Source organism: Maniola hyperantus, chromosome 21 (assembly GCF_902806685.2).
Source record: "Maniola hyperantus chromosome 21, iAphHyp1.2, whole genome shotgun sequence".
NCBI lineage: Eukaryota > Metazoa > Arthropoda > Insecta > Lepidoptera > Nymphalidae > Maniola > Maniola hyperantus.
This window is the reverse complement of record NC_048556.1, coordinates 5421017-5441265: the sequence shown is the minus strand read 5'-3', so window position 1 is coordinate 5441265 and position 20249 is coordinate 5421017. Positions and strand designations below refer to the sequence as shown.

Sequence of the window (20249 nt, the reverse complement as noted above, 5' to 3'; positions counted from 1 at the left end):
AGGGTCGTGGACATCATCAGAAAAGTTGTCGAACATGAAAAAAATGGTAACAGTTGAATAATCTCGAAAATATTGCATTTAAGTGACACCAGTATCAAGTACATACCTACTTGATTATATCAGACCCCTGTATATAACCCAAATTTTGCACTAAAACCATTGATTGACCCATTGATGTAGATATGACCGTTGTTATTGTAAGATTATTATTTTTTATTTTTAACTAAAGCACATGTACATATTTCTTTTTTAAAATGATTGTTGAATGATTTAAATTAAGACTTGAATAAAATTATATTGTCAACATTACTTCCTAGATAGATAAAGTTATATATAAATGAGTTAAGTAGATATTATTCATTCTAAATTTTCACATTTTATTATGCTATGATAATGTACTATAGGTAATAATTTGCACACTCAGTTATTGGTTGAATGTGTTAGATCAAAACAGATTTACGACCAAATTGTACCACATTCTAGCAAATAAACTCTACTTTTTTTATTTCTACATTAGCTCATGTATCAAGTACTTACCTACATAATAATCTAATTGTTTTCTTGATTCTACTTTAATATAGGTAGGTGCCTATTTGGTTTAAAGTATTTGATATCACTTATTACCTTATTTCGATTTTAAAATACAAGGTGTTAGTACTACGGTGCGTTGCATCCAGTCTTGAAATTAATACTAATACTACTTATAACTTCATAGATCAAATCTTGGGCTAGGTATGTTCCTACATAATAATCCATTAAAGCGGTCAGAATAAAACTATAATCCCTTACTTTGAACTCTCAAATAAGTCATAATGCTGATATCTACTTACTATTAATAATTATAGCCTTCACTTACTCTGTTCTAAAAGTATCAATTGGTAATATTGTGACTTATCAAATACCTACTTAGGTATTTTGATGCAGTAATCTTACATTAGGCACTCTTAATATTCACCCATGCTTTAATGAACATCCACTGTAAGAAGGTAAGTACACAGATTCACCGCTTTCAATACAACCTATGGATGCATTGGACCCATCGACCTACGTACTTCTGCTTGTTCCAGACAGTATAAGGTGCTTTCCTCAAACCAATCTCTTGAGTAGTTGCGTTGGAGACAAGTCCTCCAACTCGACACAGGTCTACTCAAGTACTCCCAAAGTAATAGTGTAGCACCATTGCAGTTTGTATGTATTTCATATTCACTTTGTTATTCGTTCAGGTAGGTTTCTTCATATAATTTCCGATATAAGTACCTAATAAATATGTTGCTATGCGTCTTGTACAGGCACTTTTAACATCTTCCAGGATAGACCCGCATTTTTGGGCATGAATCACATCCAATCTTCTGATATAAACAACTTAACCTCCAATCCGGGTTTATTAGTCTTGGGATGACCCTAATATGAATCAAACGCAGTTCCAATGTCCACAGTCTTATATTCAGGTACACTTGTCACATCCACTTAGTTTATATCTAGCTTAATTAATCACCTAGTACTTATATCTCCCTTAATTACTTTTATATCGTCCCTCTTTTTACTCCCGCGCGCTGTCACACCTCCACTGACGGGTGACAGATGCCAGGTTTTCTGTGTTGCCCACACTTGTAAGGCGAGGCTAGCTGATTTCTAACATTCAGGGCAAATGTAGGTTGTTAACTTTGATTTGATTGTTAGTGGTCAGCAAGCGTACGAGCGTAAGTACTTACCTATATCTCGACTCTAGTATCATAAGGTCGGATGTGTACTCCCGACCAAACTCACTTTTTTACATAAAGGTAATGAGCATTTCGGGCTCTTTCTGCCAAGCTGACACCAGTATTTCTATCTCTTTTCGTTGCAAAGATAAATACATGCATAATGTCGTATCTGAACACATTCTAAAAATTTGGAGAACCATAATTATATTTTTTGACTTGCGTATGTATGCACCAAAGCAATGGAGAAAAATGATAGATGTATTTTGAGTTCGACCATTATGCTACGAAATAAGTTTATTTGTAATACTAGCTGGTACTGCAGTTACGCACTTCTGCTTCTAAAATATGTAATAATTTTGTTAGGTAAAATCACAACAGATGTTATGCTTCGAATTTTTTGTATTAATATTTGGACTGTGAATCATTTAAGACTTTTTGCCTTGTAATATAAATAATTTTGCAATAAAATTCATGGAAGTAAGTTGAAATAAAGCTTTTTGTTTGTGACTACATTAAAGTTGATGTGATTAATAGGTAAGAGATCCATCCTATTTCACCAAAATTTTGGACTAAACTGCGGGAAAAAAGTAAAGAGCCAGAATAAAGCTGAAGACATTTTGAAAATGTAGACTAGAAAATCTTTTAGGACCACGAAAATCACACCATGGAAATCTAAACATATATTATAATAAAACCCCACTAAGCAAAAAACCGTGCATTTATGGTGTTTTTTATGAATCACAGTTCAAAAATTTATTGTCCTAGTTTTTAAGGTAGCCTTAAAAAATTAGAGTACCTAATCAATTTTTTTCTTCTTTACCCGTCTTATAATCGACCGAATTTGATATTAATCGAGAGCAGAAATTATAAGGCACCTACAATATGTGATGATAGTGATTCTAACGAAACATACCTAATTATAGGAAGCTTTAGATTATGTTAATTTAAATATAAATGTAGTATAAATTAATTTATTAATTAAACAACTAATAAAAGTGAAAGTAAAAAAATAAAAAAACTTAACTAAAACACGAAAGAAACAGTTTAAATAAGTATCTGTTAAAAAGAACAGTCGAAACAGAAGCAATGGAATTTTCAAGAAAGCAGAAAGTATTTTTTTTATTACAAAAGTGGCAATGCCGGGTTTGACTAACAGTAAATCCTTATACCTGCGTAGTTTCTGCACCTTAAAAACGATTCATGATGCTACCAGCAGTGTTGCTACTTTAATGTGGTCTGAAAACATCAGCTGCAGCGGAAGGAATAAAACAGTATCTTGTCTTATTTCATTAATCTACTAGAGAAGAAACAAAGTATTCTCGAAATTGTTGAAGAATTGACTTTGTGGTCTGATAATTGTGTCGGTCATAATCGGAGCATGATAATCGTTATGGCTTACTTATGATTATTATAAGGATTACCACACTTAAAGATGATAAATCACAAGCTTTATGCTAAAATACAAAATGTACCTACGTGGAGTAAGATGTAATCCATGCACAAATAGAAAAAAAGGGAACAGCTGAAAACAATGCAGATTACTAAACTAAGAGATTGGTCACAGTTTACAAGAACATGCGAAGGAAACAAAACTTTTTGATAAGTTTGATTTGGCACTACAACATATTTTTAAAGACCACATCCCTTTACAAAGGTGATATATCAGGACCGTTTGTTATATCAAAAAAAAAAAATAAGAACGGCGGGGATTTTCAGATTTCGGAATATATTACCTGGCTACAACTAACGCAATAATGCTGGGTGTTATTTTTTTATAAAAACTACTTTAAAGAAGACTTTTTTGTATTTCATTAGTATGTTATAGGTACATATAAACTTAAAATTCTTCCCCGCTTTCGCCCAATATACGACATAATTAGAAACCATTATCCACTGTAAAATATAACCAACTTTTGCAGTAGGCACCTGCTGACCTCCATTCTTACTTTATGTACCTAATCATTATAAGGAAAATCAGGCTATGTTGGCATGTTTTAGATTTCTATATTGATGTAACCGTCATGTATGCAATTCCACAAAAAATGTTTGGCCCACTGTAGGTTTCTAATTACTTTGTAATTTTTTTTCCAATTTTTGGCCGTTGTTTTTAATTAATGGGCTTTATTTGTGAATTTGTAAATGTTATTTTCATTCATTCAGAAGTCACAAGGTTTACACGGATGCAATGGTCAGACTATCAGGTGAATGCAATTATTATGTTTCAGATCTAACTAATCAGTTTCAGAAAAATCAGATAGGTACATTGTTGCTATCTCACAAAACTCCTACATGATTTTTGTGAGATAACTACTGTGATCTTTTGTCCGAATATTACTTATGTATAATCAGTTAAGACGTACCTATTATGAAATATTAAGTAATAGATCCGACTTTTATTTCAAATTTGTAATAGTAAAAATTGCAGCCATAAAGTCGGTTTACAACTTATGCACACAATTTTTTAGCACAGTTACGAATATTACCAGCATAAAGTCGCATATCGTCCATTTTGAAGAAATTGTGAGTTTATATTTTATTTATTAATGATAAAGTATTTCTAGTAATGGTTAATGATAGGTACAGTTAAGTGTTAAATATTACAAAAACAACTGAAATTGTATCTCTAGTAGTTAAGAAATTATGAGCCGATTTCCCTAGCATTTTTGTTTTGGCTCTCCTGAAAAGTAGCAAAAATCCACATCCGACCTTATGATACTAGAGTCGAGATATTTTTCTTGAACAAAGGTAGGTACTTAGTATCTTGTTACCTACCCTCATACGCTATATTGACCAAGACGTGTAAGCGTCCCATTTTTTATTGAAATATTTCATAGAAAACGTCAGCAAGACGAAATTTACTGTAGAAATTACTAAAGGTAGTATACTTAATACTTTATAAGGTACCTTTGCGTGTTCACGATGCACATAAACTCGCCAAATTATCCCGCGTAGTCTATCTAGTATTGTTAGTAGGTAGGTAGAGCGGTGAGTGAGCGGCTTGACGTGTAAAACTTATATTACCTAGGCAGAGTTGTTGTAAATCGATGATAATGGTTGGATGTATGGTCGGCTGCTCTGCAGACTATGGAGCGACTGCTTCGACTAAATGGCCGGTACGGGCGTCTTGCATGCTGAACTGTGAATAGCTGGTATATTTAGCTTGTTTTTGTGCTACGCTTTAGCCGAGGGAGTTTTGATTCTTATCAAAGCTATACTTTTTCAGCAGCTGCAATTCTTTATTTTGATCATCATTATTCCATCACCGGCTCACTAATGAGAACGGGTCTCCTCTCAGAATGACAACGGTTTCGCCATAGTCCACCATGCTGGCCAAGTGCGGATTGGAGATTTCACACACCGCCCGTTGAGAAGTTTCCTCACGATGTTTTCCTTCACCGTTAAAGCAAGTGATAGGTCCGAAAAGTTAGAGGTGCGTGCGCGGGATCGAACCTAGCACGCTAGGACCAAGGTTTTCACAAGAATATTATCACCGCTTCAATAGCTAAGAGCTTAAATATTACCTTTTATATATTTTTGCCTTGTATGGCCTTGGTGATTCACCCATCGCTGTTCGCAAAAAGATTTTATACTAGGGAAGAGAAAAAAATTTTTTTATGTATTATTAATCATTTAGACTAGTTTATTTTCAAAATAACAACTAAAAATTTTTACCCATAATAAATAGAAAACAAATTTTAAGCGTAAAAACTTTAGGATATCTTAAAATTAGACATTAGGATGTGTTGTGCATTTAAAATTACAATATTAATACTTGTCGAAGTTGGTTATTGACTTTATTACGTGCAATAATACTTTCAGGAATTTTAACATAAATAGGGTCTTGGAATGTAGATTAATGAATTCTAGCCCCATAAACTACCACTATACAAAAAATTTACATTTTTTTATTACTACAGTCCAAGACCCTATTCTATAAAGCTACGTTTACACTTGTACAGATTTACCTGAAAAAATTCAGAAACTTTAATTCAAAAATATTTTTATTTACGTAGTAACTAATGGATCTTGGATGTTACTAATCAAATTAGGCGTAACTTCAAGGAAAAAGTACTAATGTACACGTAGTTCGCAAAGGATATCATTCACGGCTCATACAATTTCGGGCAATTTTAAAGAGAATTGACTTAGAACTTTGGCATAGCATTTGGAATAGAAAATATTAATATAATTTATACATAGTAGGTAGGTAATTATATCAAATATTTCTTCAATGGTCAGCGAAAAAAAATAAATGTAAGTACTAAATATAATTATGATATCCTTTAATGTAAGTAATAGGTAAAGTATTTATTGCAGACTGAGAAAATACACGTTTTTGTATTTAAATTCAAGATAAATCTATTACTTTAATTTGTAAAATGTATTTTATTATTACATTCTCTCTGTTTTATACAGGCATAAGTAGGTGATTATTTAGTTCCACTTCTAAGTCACAAAATTAAGGTGCAGTTATACAAAAATTCTTAAGTATAATAATAATTAAATTTTGTGAATGTGTCATCAACAATCATCTATCTAGAAACTATGTAGGCAAAATGAACACAGGTTTTGGTAGATCTAGTGCCAGTCATCTAAAAACTATTAAATGCTTTCTAGGTTTTAATAAAATTGAATCTTAAAAACATCTACATGATTACTAATTAATCATAAAATCTAAAGAAAAGAATCCTTCTTACAATAAAAAGTAACTAACTGATAAATTAAGTGATTTATTTTATTGTTATTCTTTAACTATGAGTATTTTTCATTATCAGCTCACTGTATTATCCTAATTTAATAAACCCAGATTAAACACGACAAATTCACAATAAATATAATTTTAAATTACAATAAGGCGAATCTTTAGAAGTCGCAAAGTGTATAGGGTCTTTTATAAAGCTGATTGTTAATATTGTTCAAACTTCAAAGCTAATAATAAGATGTGGGTAGATCGAAATATTCCATTTTCAAAGGTAGGTAGTGTATTTCAAATTTTTTTACAACTGTCCCGGCTTTGGGTTCTTGCCATTTTGAGTCTGGATAATTCAAAAGCGTACCTATTGATTTTCACAAATTAACTACCTACCTTATTCCCATTTCATAACGTTACACATTCGACAAAGATTTAAATATACCCAATTATTAATTATTTAAGTAATTAAAGTAATATTTTATCTACGAAAATAATTGAGACGGTAAAGACTAAACGTTAAACCATTTAGGACCTAAATTTTAGGTATGTACCTTGTTTCCTTGGAATTTTAGTCTCTGACTAGGTTTTTCTTCGTCCTACGTCTGTCTTTTATAAGAATATAGGTACAATTTTCTTTATATTATAGGTAATTTATAATACAATATAATAGGGGATACGAAGATAAATCTAGATACATTAACAGCCTCGTAAATAACAACCTCAATAGTTTACAACAAGGTTTCCTATATTAGCCACAACGTTTTTAAATAAGACACTGCATTTAAATATTATTGCTGGAAGGTAAAAAAGAAAAACGTCTACCAAAATATCGACACCACAAACGTCGTACTTTGATATAGCATAGCATTTCACGAGGGCGAGTGGCTTATGCTTGTGTTTAAGTTGTATCGGTATAAGTAAGATACAGTAAATGTGTGCGTTTGCGAGCGCTTGCTCGCGACTGGTTTGTCCGACATGCACGCACACTTACACAATGCCCTTGTAAACGATGTAACCACAAGTAAAGTTCACTCGCCTTCGTGAATTGCAAGAACTGTACCAACAGTGTAATGAATCGCAATCCGTTGTCACTTGCTGACATTTTTGTGCAAGCCTCAAGGCTTCTTGCTATATTTTCTAAAATGTTATGAAGGATATTTAATTTAATCTACACAACCGACATAATATTTACTAAAATTATTCTCTAGTCCTTTGTTCCATAGAATATCTAAGTAGGTATCTAGCCGTGGAGATAAATTTTAATATACCTGGACGCGACAGGTCGACATGACAATCGGGGTAGGGACGCCCGCACACCCACACAGCCCCTGCGCTATAAACCCGGTGCGAGATAGCGCGGATAACGTACGGGAGTGCTGGGCGTCCCCCGCCTCATACCCCGATAGCCATCTCGACCTGTCGACTATACTTTGTAACATTTTAGAAAAACCGCGTCGCGTCGTTTTGTTTCTGCGTTTTTAATAATAGTGGGTTTAATTATTATTGATCACAATTGGATAATAAGTAGGTATTAATCAGAAATCCGATGCTAGAAATAACGTATTTTCGATACATTTTACCTTCGCCAATAAGTACTTAAATAAAATAACTCTTAAGAGGTAAATCACTAATTATCGTCTTCGCAAAAAAATATCACAATATTAATCATGACAAAAATTCAACCAAACGTTATAAATAGGTACCACAAATTAATTTAAAAACTAAACTCATTCCCATACATTCACACATTCACTCGGTCTTATTACAAATCCCGTCATGTTAGTTTAGACTCGACGAACAGTTTTGCCTGTCTAGACAAGTCCTGCTAACTTCAAAGTTAGGTAGGTACGTAAAGTTACAAACATTGTTTTCATCACAACCGTAAGTGAAATTAGCAGCTGTCAAGGTCATCATTTGCAGTATTTGCATTACGACGACGGGGCGATGCAAGTCTTGAGCACATTCAGGACTTGCCTGAACGCAAAGAGTGGAAGATGATTTTGTAACTCTGCGCCTTTTTGTGTTCAGAAAATTGTCAACTGAAAAGCTACGTCCTAGTCTCAATTTACAAGACAGTACTCGTAATCAACATCATTCACTTTTTAATCTTTAGGCTCTATTTTTAAGGGGAAATTCCGTGCTCCCTCTGTTGGCTGCAAGGTAATGAGGCCAGCGCCGTATAGTCGGACATGTTCCAAGTATCGCCGCCGATTCTCAGGATTGCTCATGACCGAAGCTACAAATTCAGAAGTCTCCTTCTGTAGGGCGACAATTTTCTGTTGGATGAGCCTATTTTTTTGCATTAAGGCAATGGTTTTCCACGCTAGTTCAAGGATGACCCGGTTTTGGGTGGCCTTGTCGACGGCCGCTTGAGGTACCGGGACGGGTACGGGCGCGGATGGTGCCGGAGCTTCCTCGGCCGGTGTCGGCGAGGCCAACCATTGCAACCTTTGAAGGCGCCTGGCCTCACGTAGACGGGCTAAGTGAGATCCTGTAACAACGGAAAAGCTTTATTAATATTTGGTTTATTCAAGTAAATAGACAAAAATTTAGTTAAATATAAATTATTGGGTGTAGAATGTAGATGTAGTAATCAAGAAAGCTGAAACAGCACAAAATAGTCGATTTTAATTTTATTTCATAATCATCTGAGGTGCGGTGTTCAGGTCGAATTAAGCTCACTCTAAGAACTCTACCATCATCATCAACTCATGATCACCGTCATGTGCCTTCTTCGAAACAAAACTTGGCGGTCATCACGCCAAAAACTTCTCTATTTAAAGCCGCTTCTTTTATTTTCGGGTTACTAAGCCCTTAAATTATCGTCAAACCACCAACGTTATAGGCGACCTGGAACTCTTTTGCCTGTAATAAACCGAAACCGAAACTAATCAAACTGAGAACTCCGGGTTCCAATAAATGATCAATCCTATTACTGCTACTGTATTTACTATACTCATCTAAATTTAAAAAAAAAAAAGAATATTAGCCATATTAAATGTCTAATATTCCCCTTTCCTCTCCAATTAAGCGTCAAGCTTGTGCTAGGAGTAGGTACTACAATAGTGCAACGGGCGGGATTTGAACCGTCGACCTTCCTGACGCTTCCTGCCTACCCATAGAAAATGTATAATGGCTCTTTTTAAACCATTAGGACGAAGGATATATCAATTATTAATATAAATTGATGTTATGGATAAAATTAAACTGTTAAACTGTCTTGATATTCTTGACAATTTTTTACTCAAGGTTGACCAACAAAAACAATGTATAATTAGTACGTCTAGTTAGCTAGATCCACTCTCTCGGCAAACGGCATTGAACTACTGCATGATCTGTTCACAGTTCACTCGACCATTCGACACGTCTTTACAGATTTTGAAAGTTTCCAAGTCTATGACCTAGAACGGCTAGAGTTAATCACTAACATACATTTACCTAATTTAAATAAAAATGTTTAAAATATTAGTTTTTAAGAATTCATTCGTTTACATAGCAATGAATTCATTGGTAAATGTGTACGTTTTTATAATAAGCTACCCTGAAGGCCTGAAGACAATATATTGGAGATATGTCTCCCAACAAGTTCAAAGTTTTCATAAAACGTAAACTTATGACAAATCCTATTACAATGTAAAGGATTATATTATTTTAAATGATAAGAAAGCTTGGAAATGAGTTTGTGAAAAGTTCTGTTATGCGAATCAGAAATTTTCTTGTCAGAAGCAAGAACTTTATTATTAGAAACAAATTTTGCCGCAAACGAAACTTTTTTTGGAACTCAGAAAATGAGATGAAAATATTGTTCACAAAGTTAGGTAAATGAAAACTTTCGTTTCATGATGATGTAACTCGATGATGTTATTTATTATGATTTTTGCGACAGGTTGAAATGGCTATCGGAGAAGGAACACCCCGAACACCCGTACAGCCCCCGCGCTAACACGGTGCGGGCGAGCACGGGTGACGTGCGGGTGTGCGGAGCCCCCCCCCCCCCTTATACCCCGATTGCAATCTCGATCTGTCGCAGATTATACCTACACAAAATAAAAAGATAACAGGTCTAAACCTATTGGTAGGTACCTATACCTAATTTAAAATGTTTGCTTAAAATGTAGACCTTAGAACCTAGCAATTTTTTTTAAATTGCATATTACAATAAAAGTTAAAGCTAGCCTAGAGATTTGTAGCTTAGAGATCGTGTACCAGTAGATAGTAGATACCTACAATCAGAATATATAAAAATACAGAAAGAAAATCGAGGTGTAGAGCACATAGCACGCAAGCTTACGTCGTGCGATGTACCGAGTCACGTTATGATGCCATACGTTCAAAAACCGGCCACCAACAAATACAACGTGCTATTGCCACGTGCAGGACAGGAATTCCACGTGATCACCTGTGTCACTACGATGTAGGTACCTACCTAAATACTATGTGTGTACCAAATTATAGTCGCAGTCACGATTGACGATAATATATTGAATTTTGCTCCGTCCGCCGCCGCCGTGGAGAATTAGGGCGATTCGCTAACTCAGTGTCCAACGATTAATGATAGCCACCGAGCTTATATTTGACATTTATTTTTAATGCATTGAAGGTTTTTTACGAATAATTATTTTAAAATATCACTCAGTGAAACAGCAATGTAGAATCAACCAATGTCAAATGAGCTCGGTGGCTATCATTCAACGTTGGACACTGAGTTAGCGAATCAGCATGCTGGGGTGCGTTGACTTTGTTCAGACTTTAAGTAAAACAAAACAGATTTATGTGAGCTGCGCTGAAATAGGTAGGTCCCTATATAAGTATGCTGGAAGAGGTGTGCCATGTAAAATGACAGTTATTTTTGCGCCGATTCGAAGCGCCTCGCCGAGCGTATCGGGTATTAAAATTGAGACAGTGTCAATTAATGGTCTTCGCGTTGATCATATGAGACTGACAAAGTGTGCTGGTCTGTACCTACAAAAAGCCACCAAACAAGAAAGGAAGAAAGATGAAGCATTTATTATGACAGCCGTTATAAATAAATTGATTTAAACTGTATAATTACAAATTGCGACGTACTTTAGACGAAAAATAGTTTAGAAAATTCGTAACTATGACGCGAACGCTAGCATGCACATCATACCTACTAGGTAAGTAAGTACATTAGTATTCATGGAAACAGTATTTTCCATATCAAAATACGATCTGAATTATCGTGAATTCATAAGTAGGTACAAATTATGTCAAATTAATTCATCCCGGAAAATTTTATTGCACAAAAGCAGTGTTAGGTGTAGAACATAGGCTCTTCCAGGTTAGCCCACATCTAGCTGCATCGTCACTTACTATCAAGTGAGATCGCAGTAAAGGGCTTATTATCATCAAACAAAAAAATGGGTACGTGTTCAACTTCTGTCTAGACCAGCGGTCGTCACACTTTTTTGGTCAAGGGCCACATAGGACAATGTGAGACAGTACTGGGGGCCGCACACTTGTGAATTGTATGTGAAACTAGCAACGCGGGTGCAAGTAAATGTAACTAAATAAAAACAGAAATGTTTATTCAAGATTTTTATTACAAAGAAAAACAGGTACTTAAGTAAAAAAAAAAAAGTTAACACTTCACGAATTGTGATGTTGCATTTTTTTTACAATTTCTTCTATGTTCGCGTCTTTGGGACTACATGAAATCCTCATGGTGTCTTGTAAATGACTGGAAAGGCGATTACGATATTTATTTTTTAAAAATGTCATTTTCGAAAATGAAGCCTCACAGAGGTAGGTCGAAGGGAATATAGTTAAAATAAATTGTGCGCAGTCTCGTAAACATTTATAGTTGCTAGGCACATTTCTCCAAAATTCAATGTACTCCTGCTTTTCGCGATGTTCGATGAAGTGGGCTTTAAGTTGTGTGTCGAATTTAAGTTCTATAATTTCGTTCAACAATTGTGGTTTCGGAAATCCAAACTGGCTGAATAATTTAATGTCACCATTTTCAAAATGCCAAGGGTTTTCTACAAGAATAAAACAGTTCCTAATATTTCTCACGTCATTAAATCTTTTTTGAATTTCTGCCAAATATTCCTTCAAAAAGAGGACCATATCTTGATAGACACTATCACCAATAGATACGTCGGATCGCAGAGCAGCAACAGTAGGAAAATTAGAAAAATCTCTAGCTTCAAGCTCACTTATGTATAATTGCAGTTTAGCTTCAAATGCGAAAATTTTATTCGTCATTTCTCCGATTATCTTGTTAGGTCCCTGCAATTCTAAATTAAGATTGTTAAACTTCAGTGTAATATCGGTCAAAAAAGCCATAAGTGCCCACCATTCATCATTTTCAAGTTGGGGATATTCTTTACCACTTTGTTGTAAAAATTGAATTATTTCAAATTTCAAATTAAAAAATCGTTCTAGCACTTTTCCTTTGCTTAACCATCTGACGGCAGTATGCAGGACAACGTCGCCATAATTAGCTTGTAATTCTTCAAGAAGTTCTTTAAATTTTCGATGGTTAAGTTCACGCGCACGAATGAAATTTATAATATTTATGACCGTTTTCATCACATCCTTCAATTTGTTATTTGAGATTTGACATGCCAAAGTTTCTTGATGCAGTAAGCAGTGAATGGGCAGCAAATTAGGCAAATTCCATTCTCTCTTCATTAAAGCAATCAAACCATTATTTGCACCCACCATGGACGGACAACCATCAGTGCATACTGATATCAATTTACTTATAGGTATATCGTATTTTTCCACTAATTCTTTTATTACGTCCATAAAATCAATACCTCTTGTCTGACCTTTCATGGTTATGAGAGCCAGGAAATCTTCTTCTATGATCCCGTCCATTGTGCAGTAACGCACAAATAATGAGCATTGGGCCATTGATGTTATATCTGTGCTGGAATCACACGCAAGACTGAAGAATTTGCAATCTTTCAGTTTTTGAATTATTGCATCAAACATTGATTTTGAAATATCTTCAACGCGGCGGCGACAGGTCGATTCAGAAAGCGTAAGTTTTTTTACTTCTGCCATTATTTGTTTACCATTTGAGAAATTTTGGAACAAAGTCTGCGAAATAGTTAGCATGCATTCCTTAATTAATTCAGCATCAGTGAAGGGTTTCATCCTTTTTGCAAGAATGTTACAAACTTGGTACGAAGCTTTTGTAACTGCATCATTTTGTCCGACCGCTGTGGTCATAATATTCTGTTGACGACGAATTGACAGCTTCAAATGAGCTACTTTATTCTTCCTTTCATTAGATTCCAAAGGAAAAGCCTCTGTAAACGAGCTATGTTTACTTGTGTAATGTCGAAATAAATTGTACCGCTTAATCCCGACAACAGTTTCGCGGCATATTAAGCAAATAGCAGTACCTTCCTTGTGTCCACTAATGAAACAAAATTCATCCTCCCATTTTTCTTGAAAACTCCTATTTTCATCAGCTATTTTCCTTTTGGAAGCACTTTTTGATGACACTCCAGCCATTAGTAATACGTACGTAACTCGCAATCTATGAAAAGAAACAAGCGTCCAGTTCTGTGTGCCGCCGAGCGGGCGGCGGTAGCGGGCAGAGGGTGGAGGGGGCAGTGCCGCCGCCCGCGCCGTCTCGACTCTCGAGTCTCGACTCACTTCCCGCTACACCCGCGCCAGTTGCTGCCCATGCCGTTTAGTATATTTTATTCTGTGCTATTGCTCTGAATAGTTAAGTATAAATTATAATATAATTAGTATATTTTTATAAAATTATTTGGTTTTGTTCGCGGGCCGCACAAATACCAGCGGCGGGCCGCATGCGGCCCGGGGGCCGCAGTTTGACGACCAATGGTCTAGACTAACGCCTACTACCTGACCTCCTACGCGCTCCTTGCAAACGGAAAATTAATAATCAGGTAGGTATGTACCTATATAGGACGCAACAGGTCGAAATGGCAATCGGGGAGGGAACGCCCCGCACCGCACACCCACACACCCCTCGCGCTAACCCGATGCAGGCGACCGTGTGTGGAGCGTCCCCCGTCTCATACCCGGATTGCCATCTCGACCTGTCGCCGACGATACTTAGGTACCTATAGCGACTAGCACGTTTCGATACTAATATCACAGTTTCTAATATCCATCTACAAATATTTGGAATAAGAAGATAGGTAGTATGTATGTCTGTCTGTTCGTTACCATTTCACGACCCATCCGCTTAACCGATTTTGGCGAAATTTAGTATGTATTTACAGAGATAACTTGCACACCGGAAACAAACCTAGTCTTCTATCACGGAAAATTTCAAAGTTTTCATTCAATATTCTAAATCTATCTAAATCTAAATCAGCCTGTGCTGTCCCTGTGCTGTGAAAAATAAGATTCAATATTCAAAAATATGAATTCACGCAGATGAAGTCGTGCGGGCATCGATTTACCTAGTTCGGGAATAAATTACAAAGCTAAAGTACCTACCTACTAAAGTATTTGAAAAAAGCAATAAATATTTCGCGACAGCAAAATAATAACACTCATTAGCTGTTTTCCAACGGTACGGTAGGTCAGTGCCTCATATTGTTAAAGCTTCGCGATTTTCTTTTAATACCAAGGTAATTTTATTTCAATAAAATATAAACTGACCTTTTTTTATTTTCCTTATCCTTTTTTCACACATATTTGTATAACACAGCTTGGAAACACAAACACAAAAATAACTCGAGTGATTTCTGAACGCGAGAGAGACGCGTGCGAACCGTTTGAGATTCGAACGCGAAGTTATAAGCGCCGGGCCGGGTTTGAAAATCGAAGGCCCGGATGGCTCGCGTCGCCGCACCGGGCCGTGGAGATAGCGCCACAGAGCGAGATGGAACGTTGTGTTGTCATCCGGAAAACTCAATTTCCATTTTTCAGGCGCTGGAAAACTGCGTGAGCATACTTACACCGACACCTAATCTACTTGCACCGTAAAAATATTACACTCAAAATATCACATTATTTCTTGTAAAACCTAGATGATGCCCGCGGCATCATGTCCCTGGACTTTTTTGGAGGTTAAAAACCTCCATCACCATGGAAATCTAAATATATAAAAGAAAAAGGTGACTGACTGACTGATCTATTAACGCACAGCCCAAACTACTGGACGGATCGGGCTGAAATTTAGCATACACATAGCTATTATGACGCAGGCATCCGCTAAGAAAGGGTTTTTGAAAATTCAACCCCTAAGGGGGTGAAATTTCTTTAACCGTAAGTAGGAGTTTGAAATTTGTGTAGTCAGTAGTGTAGTAAAGGTAGCTTATGTTGTCCCAGGGATGCAATGCAAGCTGCCTCTATACCAAACGTCAAAATCGGTAATACGAATGAAGCGTGAAAAAGTAACAGACAGACACTTAAGTATTTATAATATTGCATACATTTACTATAACTAGTACTAGTATGGATCCATTTGATGACAAGTTAGCCCATGATTGCAATCTCACCTGGTGGTAAGTGACGATGAAGCCTAAGATGGAAGCGGACTCGGCTGGAAAGGTTATGACAATTTTAATACAACGCTAAATCTAGTCTTTGCTGCTATGTTGGTAACTAGTTCCGGTCCAAACTTATCACCAGACATTAAAAATACATTTAGCGTGTGGAAATAAAATCTGGCACAATATACCAGGCACCCACGTAATTAAGGTAAAATTTTCCTATTCTCCAATAAATCAAAAAGTTTCTCTAAAACCAGGGTAATTTTTTCAACAAGCAACATACAATGAGGTGGGCCTAACGCCCCTCGCATGGGTCAACACGTGCGTGAGAATACACGGTATATTATGTATACTATGCCTGTAGGTAAGTATATTAAGTATGTCAATTTATGTATGATGTTTTATTCTGTTTTCCGTTTTTCACCGTACTTCCTTTTACATTGAACTAGGTAGGTAATTATATTTTCCATGAGTAATACTAATGGTTTGAGACACTATCCATCATCATTTTAACCCATCGCCAGCCTATTACCTAGGACGGGCTTCTACTCAGAGTGACAAGGATTTAGGTCATAGTTCACCACGCTGGCCAAGTGCGAATTGGCAGACTTCACACACCTTTGAGACATTATGTAGAAGTAGAACTCTCAGAAAACTAATATTTATTAGGTAAAAATTAATATTGTTTATAATGAAAATTACCTATGTTTGCAAACTTTTTTTATGGTTGTCCGTCGTGTCTGTCAAGAAAACCTATAGGGTATTTTCCGTTGACCTAGAATCATGAAATTTGGTAGGTAGGTAGGTAGGTAAGGTAGGTCTTATCATATGAAAGGGCATACTAAAACGGATTTTTATTTATTTTTATCCTTATTCGTTTTCGATTTATCGTGCAACATGTCGAAAATATACGACTAGTAGCACGGAACCCTCGGTGCGCGAGTCTGACTCGCACTTGGTCGGTTTTTAGGGTTCCGTACCTCAAAAGGAAAAACGGAACCCTTATAGGATCACTTTGTTGTCTGTCTGTCAAGATACCTACAGGGTAGGTACTTCCCGTTGACCTAGAATCATGAAATTTGGCAAGTAGTAGATCTTATAGCTGACATTTGGGGAAAAATCTGAAAACCGTGAATTTAGGGTTAGATCACACAAAAAAAATTAAATTGTGGTCATGAAGTAATAATTAGTATTTTCAACTTTCGAAGTGAGTGACTATATCAAGTGGGGTATCATATGAAAGGTCTTCACCTGTATATTCTAAAACAGATTTTTATTTATTTTTATGCATCATAGTTTTTGAATTATCGTGCAAAATGTCGAAAAATTACGACTGTAGTGCGGAACCCTCATTGCGCGAGCCTGACTCGCACTTGGCCGGTTTTTTTGTATAATTTTCCTTCTAAAATTGTGTACCGAATGATCCACTCACCGAGAAGTGGTAGCCCTAAAAGGCGAAGTGCTTTGCTAAAAGTCACCTCGCATGGTTCAACACGTGCTTGAGACAATTACCAGACCGCTATCTGACGCGTCAGGAGCTACGAAACGATTAGAGTGGACATGTTTATAATAATAATAAATTACAATTAGGAGAACTAGAGTTACCGACATAGCTCAACGGGTTGCGAAGCTAAAGCGAAGGGGCAAAGGGCCGGGCATATAGTTTGGAAAACCAATATTTTTTTTGGGACGTTGGGGTCCCAAGGTACTGAAAACCTCGCACCGGAAGACGTAGCGTTGGAAGACCCCTCACTAGGTGGACGGACGACATCAAACGAGTCGCAGGTAAGGTGCGGGAGTGCCGTCCCACCGCCTCATACCCCGATTGCCATTTCGACCTGCCGCGGACTGTACCTCCTACAATGTTTCGTAGCTCGTGGCGACAGCGTGCACGTTGGATGACGCCGGCCTACGAAACGCGACTTTGTGACTCAGTCGCTATTCCCTGTACATTCTCGGAGGCCGCGCCTGTTTACTTTGGCTATAGGGCTGCCAACTATGAAAAGGAAGTAATTTTATGATATTATTCATTTATTCATTGCCTGCTTGGTTTTTTATTGGTTTATTCAATCAAGCCGCAACGGTGCAACGGATTGATGTGATGTTTTTACACCGATTTTTATTTTCATTTCTAGAATATTTTTTTAAAATTCAGATGTACAAGTAAGCACAAGTTTTTGTAGATTGGGTGAAACGGAAAATTGAGATCTGTCACCCATATCATAGTATTTTGAAAATAGCTGGTATATTTTAGAGATTGTCTACAACAGAATAAGCCACATTGGCTGACGTTTACCATGCACACCATCACACACGCAACAACGACAGAAAGAACTCGTTAAGCCTCAATAGCTCAACCGGTAAAGGAGTGTACTGAAAACCGAAAGGTCGACGGTTCAGGCCCCGCCCGTTGCACTATTGTCGTACCTACTCCTAGCACAAGCTTGATGCTTAGTTGGAGAGGAAAGGGGAATATTAGTCATTTAACACGTCTAATATTCTTAAAAAAAAAAAAACTCGTTGACAATCATCAAAAACAAAACGTTGAGGCTTCGACGTCACTGGTAGGCGTCGTTAGTACATTTGACGCAGGTAGCCCTGTTTTCTATGATTTCACGTCACTATAGCCTAATATTTGATACTAGCTTGTGCTCGCGACTTCGTACTCGTGGACTATGCAAATCTCAAATCCCTATTTTTCCCCCTTAGAGGTTGAATTTTCAAAAATCCTTCCTTAGCGGATGTCGACGTCATAATGCTATAGCTGCATGCCTCATTTCAACCCGATCCATCTAGTGGTTTGAGCTGTGCGTTGATAGATCAGTCAGTTAACTTTTACTTTTAATATTTAGAAGAAGAAGATATCGTCGATTCAAGATCAAACCGAGAGTTCCCTCACTCTAGTTCACTCCGACAACGTGCATTGCGAACGTGCCGACCTGCCGACTTACCTCAACCTCGTGTTGATGCATGCCACTACGAACTATGATTGTATAAACGGGGGTGATAAATGCTAATTAGTTGCGTACTATGTAGTAGTTAGGTAGATTATATTCTTGATAGAATTTTCATGTGATACGCTCTTATCTGTGCAAAACTATTACTTAGACGACAGGTCGAGATGGCGATAGGAGTGGAGAAGGGCGTGCGGGGCGTGGCCACCCCGATTGCCACCTCGACCTGTCGCGTAGTGAGTAAGTATTATAGCCATGAGTAATCGGCGTTTAAAGGACGTAGAACCATAAGCTAATAAGACATGCTTGCTGTTGCTCAACGATTAGAAATTGCAGTTTGCGTAACTTTGAAGTAACTAAGTAATTATTTTATATTGTACATTAATACAAGAATTGCATAAACCAATAAAATCAATGAAATTGGAGAGAGCTATGCTTGGAGTTTATCTACGTGATCAAGTCAGAAATGAGGAGATCCGTAGGAGAACTAGAGTAACCGACATAGCTCAACGGGTTGCAAAGCTGAAGTGGCAATGTGGTAGGGCACATAGTTCGTAAAACCGATAGACGTTGGGGTCCCAAGATGCTGGAATGGCGACCTCGCATCGGAACACGCAGTTTTGGAGGACCCCCCACTAGGTGGACGGACGACATCAGACGAGTCAGGCGGCGAAAGACCGCGTGTGGAAGTCCCTACAACTTTACAAGAGACCTATGTAAATCAGTGGACGTCTATCGGTTGATGATGATGATGATGATGAGATAGGGACCTATTTTCTACGACATAATATTTTATCGCATAAACATCACGCGGCCAGTCGCGGGCAAAATTCACGGCTTCCATTCGCGTGCGTGTGTACAGCGGGCTTAAGTTTTCATGTTAAAAAACGTGACACTTGAGTTACGGTACGGTACCTTGGTATAGAGATGTCATATCACGAGGCCTGTCCAGTGTCCATACTAAACGATAAATAGCTTTCCTCAACGCTCATGTCACGTTAGCTAATTATCCCGATTTCGTTTGCATGGATTTAGGTTCAAAAAATTCCCGTAAGCTCTTACGGGAATTTTTTCTTTGATTTTCCGAGAAGACTCAGTGTCTAACTCTGAGTGATAGCCACCAAGCTCATTTGACATTTATTTTTAATCCATTGAAGGTTTTCTACAAAAAAAAAAACACTTTATGAAGTAGTCAATGTAGAATAAACCAATGTCAATGAGCTTGGTGGCTATCATTCAGTGTTACACACTGAGTGGTCTTTAACTACGAGGCGTTGCGCTTTTGCGGCGCAATTGAAGAATAAACCAAGAAAGCAACACACTTTCACATTTATATACTTAAGGTGACGCAGGACGCTCGACCAAACCTATTTGCTTTTCACTTGACATTGTATGAGAAAGGTGAGAGGCACGATGATATTCAGCGAAATCAAGGGTTTAAGAA

The 20249-nt window shown here is 36.9% G+C and overlaps 1 protein-coding gene across 1 annotated transcript; it reads right to left on the bottom strand.

Annotated features, from left to right (window-relative positions):
- Nucleotides 1-7045: 7045 nt before the first annotated feature.
- Cipc (Clock interacting protein circadian) lies at nt 7046-15170 on the bottom strand. Its single transcript, XM_034979976.2, has 2 exons — nt 15016-15170; nt 7046-8887 (listed from the first exon to the last, which is right to left on the bottom strand). The coding sequence occupies exons 1-2, from the start codon at nt 15047-15049 to the stop codon at nt 8499-8501; spliced, it is 423 nt and encodes a 140-aa protein (XP_034835867.1). The 5' UTR covers nt 15050-15170; the 3' UTR covers nt 7046-8498.
- Between the last annotated feature and the right edge of the window lie 5079 nt (nt 15171-20249).

Coding starts and splice junctions, on each gene's coding strand:
- Cipc (XM_034979976.2), bottom strand. CDS start 15,049: ATGTGTGAAAAAAGGATAAGGAAAATAAAAAAAG. Junction 8,888..15,015: donor GATAAGGAAAATAAAAAAAG/GTCAGTTTATAT, acceptor CCGTTGTTACAG/GATCTCACTTAGCCCGTCTA.